Source organism: Morone saxatilis, unplaced genomic scaffold (genome assembly GCF_004916995.1).
Source record: "Morone saxatilis isolate NCDOM2014 unplaced genomic scaffold, NCSU_SB_2.0 Contig20, whole genome shotgun sequence".
In the NCBI taxonomy this organism is placed as follows: Eukaryota; Metazoa; Chordata; class Actinopteri; family Moronidae; genus Morone; species Morone saxatilis.
Window position 1 is genome coordinate 482,933 of NW_023339763.1, and position 8,071 is coordinate 491,003.

At 39.3% G+C, this 8,071-nt stretch overlaps 1 protein-coding gene across 1 annotated transcript in view; it reads right to left on the bottom strand.

Annotated features, from left to right (window-relative positions):
* The window catches only part of slco2b1 (solute carrier organic anion transporter family, member 2B1), a gene marked incomplete in the record, with an annotated part of 34,179 nt that overhangs the window by 7,495 nt on the left and 18,613 nt on the right, over positions 1-8,071 (bottom strand). Inside the window, 4 exon segments of the mRNA XM_035666438.1 lie at positions 4,213-4,311; positions 6,445-6,669; positions 7,069-7,231; positions 7,732-7,869. Coding sequence (XP_035522331.1) covers positions 4,213-4,311; positions 6,445-6,669; positions 7,069-7,231; positions 7,732-7,869 — 625 coding nt within the window.

The following is an 8,071-nucleotide window of genomic DNA, read 5'->3' on the forward strand; positions in this document are numbered from 1 at the left end:
CTAGTACCATTAGTAAAAAAATAATAAAAAAATAAAAATAAAAAAGGCCCGGCCCAAAATCGGCCCACCGGGCAAATGCCCGGTATGCCCGATGGCCAGTCCAGCGGTGGAGTCACATAAAACCAGCAGCAACAAATGACTGGCTTAGCAAAAAAATACTGGTTTAAATCCACAACTGAGTCACACAGTGATCCCTCTATTCCTTATGACGCACAGTATGCTCACATGCACATTTCTAATTATGTACCTGTGGGGACTCTACTCTAACCTAATGTAACCTCAATCCTAAAACAACCTTTTGAAGACCGGACAACGTCCTCACAATTAAAATGTCCTCACATTCCAGGTAAAGGTCCAGGTGCCAAACGTTGCTATCTTAACTGTTTGGTAACCATTAGAGTTAGGGTCTGATTTAGGCTGATCAACAGTTCCTGTTGTTCTTATCCAAACATATAATAGTAAAAGTGTGTTACACAGGCAACTTGCCAAAACCAAAAATAAACTGTCCTATGGTACACCAAATAGTGTTGTGTAATCTGTAAGGCTGTTTTTTTTATTGCTTTTACGCAACCAACAAAATGTCCCTTAATAGTTTGGGGCCCCTGCTCTAACTCTTCAGTATGCTCACACACACAAACACGTGTTTACTTTTCTACTTGTGGGGAATCTTATTAGTTCACGCATTACAACGACGTTAATTTCCAATCATAGTTTTGTTCCATTTTTTGTAAGTTTCACTAAGAAAACCAATATTAAAAAAGGCCTTTAGTTTGGTGAGATGAGAAGTACTATCTGTTGCTAAGTAACATCATAAAACTGCATAAGCAATGTTAGATTGAGTATTTAGGGTTTCCTGATGAAGTTAGTTAGGTTTTCTGTAGTACCAAATTTGGATATTTTAACTTAAGACTTAAGTTTCTGTCTCAAATTTATTGTTTTTGCAGCATTAATCATAACAAAAACATCCAAAAGTGGAGCCAGACCCTCTCTATCTCCCCCTGCTGACTGCAGTATAGGTCATAAAGCCTCTATGTTAGCAGAAACCTAACCTCAATCTGAGAGCAGCTGGAAGTGTTTACATTTTTTAACGTTAACTAAAAACCGACCAAATGTTTGTTTCAACATCATCGTTTCTGCCTGCTTTCTTTGTTTATTTTATTTAGTTTTTAGTATAGCTTTTAGGTAATATAAACTTTTTACCTGTAAAATCGATTTTTGTTTTTATTTCTACTTTTAAATCTACCGTATTTAATTTTTAGTCCATTCTGTGTTATAATCTTCCTGTCAGTCGTCTGTAAAGCACTTTGAACTGCACTCAACTGTATGACAGCTGCTATACAAATAAAGTTTGATTGATTGATATTCACACCTTACTCCTAACGAGGACGACGAAAAGTCTTTGGTCCCCATGAGGACTACTGGTCCCAACAAGGTGAGGGCAAAAACAAGTACACACACACATACGTCCTCCTAAACACACATATTATACATGGATGCATAAACACGCACACACACACACGCTGACTTACACAATCACACAATCACCTCCTGCCTCTATTCACACGCCCCACGTGGTGTAAAGGAACAAGTTTGTGTTTGAACAAGCCTCTAAAGAAAGTCATGCTCCATTAATCTCAGAGGCTTCACACAACCAGTTTCACTGAACATCAACAAACTGTGTGAGTCCCGAAATATGAGCAGAGCTGGCAAAAATCAATGCTCTGTGTTCTTGTTGATGTGTTATTTAATCTTCGTAGATTATTGTAACTTCCTTTTCTCCGTTTGCAGCAAACACTTTCTCTTCTCTTTACAACTGATATAAAAACAGCATTAAGGACTCAGAGGTATCAGAAAACAAGAACACATAACACTGATCCTTTCTCCTCTGTACTTCCTGTGTGGATTTAAAAGTGACATTTTTATTTTTAAATCCTGAATGAGTGGAATTTGCTGGTGGTTTCCAAAACCTGGTGGTAAACATAAAGGTCTCTCTAACCATGGTTTTAATGTTATTTAATTGTTTTATCTTTCATTTTTATTTATTGCTACTGCTTATTTCAGTTATTATTCTATATATTGTCAGTGATGGTCCTTAGTGTTTGATTCCTGTTGTTTTCGCACTTTAAAAAACCCAATTTAGTTTCTATATAAATAAAGTGTATTATCATTATTACTGTTATTATATCTAAAAAGCTGAATTTCCGGTATACTTTCATGATGATATTGACCCTTCTTAAGTCCTGCCATTTTTTGCTCTGTGCTCGGTCAGAACGTGTCAGCTTCCTCCTTTCCTGTGCCTACATATGCTAATATACATACAGTATGAGTTCCATAATGTTGGCAAACACTTGCTAATTAGCTAGTTAAACAAGTGCCTGAATTAGACCAAAAATGGTGCCAGTGCCCTAATTCAGCACAACCCAAAACACAACATAACCCTATCTAAGTACAGGAAAGGAGGGAGTTGACCGAGGTTCTGACTGAGGCTGCACGACTATTTCCTACACGAACAAATGGAGGTCAGGCAGGTTGTGAAGTGTTGATTTACCTTAAAGACAACTGTTAAACAAACTACTAACATCAAACTTCACTGTAGCCTGAAGCAGTGAGCTCTCTGTGGTGTAATGTCTCTGATATGTACCTGGATGTAAGATCACTGACACAGATGTAAGATCACTCTACAATTGTAGATTTTATCACTTTAGGATATTTGATATTTTACCTTAATTTTAATCCATTTATTTTGTCTGGGTTGTCTTTGCTTCTGTAAAACTTCCAATAAGTCTCATCTCTGGTTAAGTAAAGGTAAACAGTAAAACTATTACTGCTGTAACTAGTAGCAATTATAATAATACACATATACAATTATTCAGCTAAACACTCTTAAAGTGTAAAAACAATTTAAAGGAAAAAAGCAACAGTTTGAAGCTGCAACTGTGTCAAATAAGCATCTGCTCTAAATGACAGTATCAGCTTATAATTTTGATTTACAAGCTAGAACTGGTGGAAGACGTCATTTGTGTTGTGACTCACACCTGTGCAATTTTGTTGCCAGTCTTGACATGAATCTGAATTTTTACCTGGGACAAACATTATGGTGACAAAGTCCCAACGGTTGACACTCCCCTGTATGAAACACCTGTTGAACTGGAGGTCTTAATCTTTCAGTGTTTTTCAAGCAAACACTTCAGACTGGGTTTTGTTTGGTTATTTCACAACACTGCTGCTGGGGTGCAGGTGTGGACACATTCCCACTGCCATCTCATCAAATAATGCTGCTTGGTCAGTGGCCCTCCGCCTCAAAATATGAAGCTTCAGGTACCGTTCTAGCATGATTTGAGGACGTGCAGCGTCCAAGGTCAATTTAGCAATTACAGATTACAAATCTGCAACTTCCCGTTACACTTTCAAAATACAGCTTGAGTGGTTAATGTTGTGAAACGATTTAGGGACAAAAACTACTTGGTTAGGTTTAGGAAAGGGGTTAGGGTTATGTGCCTGATATAACTTACATATGATACTTAAAGTATGTTGTTAACTTTCGGTTTCACAGCTGTGTTTGTTCAAGCCACCCCACCTCCTCCATGTGTGGACTTTCTCACTCTTTATGCTACGTCACCTGACTTTGACGGTGGGCACGTCCAGAAATGACCAAGTGGCAGTATTTGACAAGTTGGAAGTGAGACCGGATTGTGGGGTTGAGTTATAATCAATAACATTCTGGCAGATTTACGTTGTTCACGTTTTAACTAAGTCAATTATGAAACAGTGACAAAGGATGAAGAATATTACATGTTTTTTTGTTTTTCTTGTTTCTTTGGTCTCAAGTCCATTGGGAACCTGTATTGACTCAGACACATAAAGATTGACCAGTTGTCAAATAACTTAACTTAATAACTACTGAACATATTACATAAACATACAACAAACATACACATTACATAAGTAAGACAGCATGAATGTTATTTCCTTTGTCTCCTTTATTAGCAACTCTCTGCTCTGTGTTTTTATATCTGCAGTGAGGAAATGACCAATATTAATCAGCTTTTCAGTGTTTTCAAGTGTTTTCACACTTATACAGACTGAAATCCCACAAATATTAGTGACACATACAGGAAATCCTCCCCTTCCTTTTAAAACAAGTGTTATAAATGAGCTTGACTGTACTCGAGGTATTGTGTAGGTTTGTACAGCCCAGCTGTGTCTCCTCACCTTTGGATAACTTGTCAAAGTCGACATAAAAGCGCAGCATGATGGAGCCGGTGATGAAGCCGACAGCCGGGCCGATGGAGGTCACAGCGAGGAGCATTCCTGAAAAGCATGAGCAAGAAACACCTCATGAACATCGATGAAGACCACTGCTGTCAGAAGAGAAGTGACTGAGGTTTTAGTCTGTCTGCTTGAACCACCTTAAAGGTTTTTTTCTGTGTGCAGTGTTAATTTCACTGCTAATGCTTGCTAGAAAGAATTAAAGATATTATTAGTAACTCGAAGTTGAGAGATGACAGCAATCAAGAGTTTTAATATCTAGAAAGCTTCTAGTTGCTGAACATTTTAGTAAATCTATGCTAATGCTACTGTGTTTGTGGTTGTTTTGCTTGCAATGTGTGTTATAACACTGTCAAAGCAAAGAAAAGAATTGGACTCTCCGTTGGAGTTTCAAGTCATAATGCATTGTTTAACAAATGTAACGCCAATTTAATAACAGAACAAACTACAATACAATTATTTCTCATATCCGTTTTACTAACCAGCGCTCAATAATGTAATGTTAGTTCTCTATGATTCTCTCCGGCAGCCTGATTGGATCAAAGACAGTGGGTCTGTGGGAATTAAGGGTTGACTTGGGAATGGGAATAATTGTGTTATTTGTTTCAGGAAAAACTATTTGATTTGTGGCATAAATTTTAAATAACATACTTTTTATTCTTTGGGCTCGGAGGGAAGGCGTCAAGTATTTATTTAAGTTTTGTTGCTGCAGGCTGAAAGAGTTTGTTTTTGCCAACATGAGATTAGGTGGATAATGTGTTGCTGCTGGCTGAAAGACTTCCTGTAACTAAAAGTGATTATTGAGTTTTATGCAAGCTTGTGTCGCCGTATTGTAGGCCTATTTTAAGTCTGGGACCAAGTAAAGGTTATAACAAAACTCTGCTCTCATGGCGGAGATTAACTGGGAGTCGGAGAAAAGTATAATAACTTTATTGTTTGGCTTGTGTGAAGAAAAGCAGCAAGAGTGTCAGAGATTATTTTATGTTGGACTGCTAGTAACCCTAACCCTGACTGATGCCATTCAGATCTGTTAGTGACCAGCCCTGTCTCCTAGAAGTTACGTTTATATGAACTGATCTGTAACAGCAAGATTCGTTTTGAGGGAAACGTAATACACTGAGGTACAGTTCAGGTGATTTGTTGACATTTAAATTCCTGTGCACGGATCAGGTTCAAAACAGGTTTGTTAGGTAAGCAGAGAGCCAGCAGATCAGACAAGGAAAAGAAAATGAGCCAAATGCATGCTTGGGAAACATCTCGATCATAGCCTAGCCCGGTTCAAATCTAGAGTTGAAAACCACCAAGATCTAAACAGTGGATGGTAAAAAAGTGGCTTCCAACTGAATAACAACAGACGTAGGCTGAAGCTAAAATGTCCCAGGTTACGACATCATACTAACAGGCTGAGACTAAAGCTAAATTGTTATTGACAGGTGACCGATGAAACGCAGCGTTACCTGAAAAAAATGACACATTATCCCAAATGTTTCCAATAATGTTCAAAGTCAGAGAAATTTTTTTACACCGCTGTTATTTAACAGTGGGAAGTAAAAGAAAGTGGATTACATAATGCTCTTTTAATAATACAATTATAATAGGTTTAAGGAGGTGAGACAGGTGGCAATAACTTAACGTATTAAAATATTGGCAGCCAGCTTCATCCAGACTCCTGGTGCTGATCAGACTGTTATTCAGGCTAGCGTCCATTAGCTTGCTTGCTCACTAGTTGTATTGCCAACAAAACATCTATCTGAGTGGATAGGTCAGTTGGCGAAGGTTAGCTTGCAAAATGACTTCCCCATCTAACGTGATCCATGATGCCACTAACTTTAATTTAGCCACCTTCAGCTGCCTGAGGACATACTTGATTTCAATCCACCTTGAATGCTTTTTGGTTGCATTTACACTGGGATTTTTTTTAGATTGGATCGATATCAGATCAGAAGACACATGAAGTGACTAAATGTAAATGTGCTGCTCCACACCTAGTTGCTAATCAGTCAGTAAGTGATGGGTAGACTAACTGCTGTTTGTCTCCACTACTGCAGGCAGGTAAGTTTGCATAGCTAGCATAATTAAAATCTCTTTGACTGGAAAACCTGTTCTGGTGGTGGTTCACTTTACTAACCAGGACCGGACTGTTTGGATAATTCAGAGTTTCCTCAGTGAGCTCACCGAGGTAGAGCGGCGAGTTCTTCTTGCTGGCGTAGTCGTCGATGTAGGAGATGCCAAAGGGCTGGATGGGGACGGCTCCGATACCCAGCAGCAGCTGACCCAGCAGCAGCAGAGGGTACACCACCTGCTGGGCGGGGCTCTCCTTCTGGCTGCAGCTCTGATTGGACGATGAGGTGGTGAGGGTGCTCTCTGATTGGCAGAGGCCAGAGCTGTTATCCCCGGAGGCTGATGGGAAACAGAAGGGGAGGGTGAGTCTACATTGTTCCAGCCTCATGTCCTGAATTTGTCCTGAGATCAGAATGAGAGGTCGTATATGGATGAGCAAGAAAAATATCTCATCTATTTTGTTGAGCGTCACAACCCCTGCGAAATGACTCATTTCACCATCAGAATTTGATCCGATAATGTTTGAAAAGTCTAGACAAGCTGCACGATTAAATGATTTTATCAGTTTTATCAGCTGTCATATGCGGAAGATCTGGGTAATTTCCATAGGAATTAACTAACTTGTATCTTCCTTCTATCCAGTTTCTTAGGAATAAACCCAGTTTTTAATCAAATCAAATCAAGATGAGAATCACTATTTCAGAGGCTTTTTTGGGGGATTTGTGTGTTTGATCTCACAGCTGATGCGGTCGGTGTAGTCATATGGTCCGCTCAGGAAGTGCGGCATCGCTATCAGCAGCGAGGCCAGGCAGGCCAGCAAAGCTCCTCCTCCAATGAAGCGCGGCCGGTGGACTCGACTCCCTAAGAAACTCACAAAGACGATGAGGACCGTGTTTCCCACCTGGACACACAAACAAAAGTCTTATTCTGACGGGAAAATAAACATGAGTCAGAAGTGTAGGAGCTGTTGTCCGTGCAGGTTAAAGGTCATAGCACACAGAAATATATCACTCTTGCTGAATGAAGTCTGAGTTTAAAAACAGAACTCTAAAGATACGTCCCACATAGCAAAATTAGTCCGGCCCATACAGTCTGCCTAAATACAGCAGTGAAGTAGACCTGGAAGCAAGTTATGGCCCATTATGTAGCCATATCATAGCCAAATGTAAGACCATTGCGGGCCCTATTCTGGACCTATGTTGGACTTAAAGTTGAGTTGAGTTTAGTTGAGGCAGACTTCGGGAACTGTGGCTGAAACGTGGGTCCAATGAGGAGATGGAGATTCCAAATTACCAACATTGCTCTTTATAAGTCTTTATAGTCTGCACATAATAAGATGGAGGAGCAGTGATGTTTACGAGCAGAGAAGAGAACAAACTGCAGGAAGCATCCCGTTCTGACCTCGTTGAAAGCAGCCAGGACTCCTGACTTCTGGCTGGAGAGGCCATAGCGTCTCTCGATGGTGGAGATGGAGCTCTTCATGTAGCCCGACACCAACAGCTGTGCCAGCTGCAGCAAACTGTGGCAAAACACAAAGAACTGCAGAGAAGAAGAAGAAGGGAAGTCAGAAAGTTGGGTAATTTTACCTTTATTTAACCAGATTAGTCAATAGAGAATCTTCATTTTCAATGACGACCTGCTAATATATATATATATATATATATATACACATATATATATATATATATATACATATATACATATATATATATATATATATATATATATATATCTTTGGGTT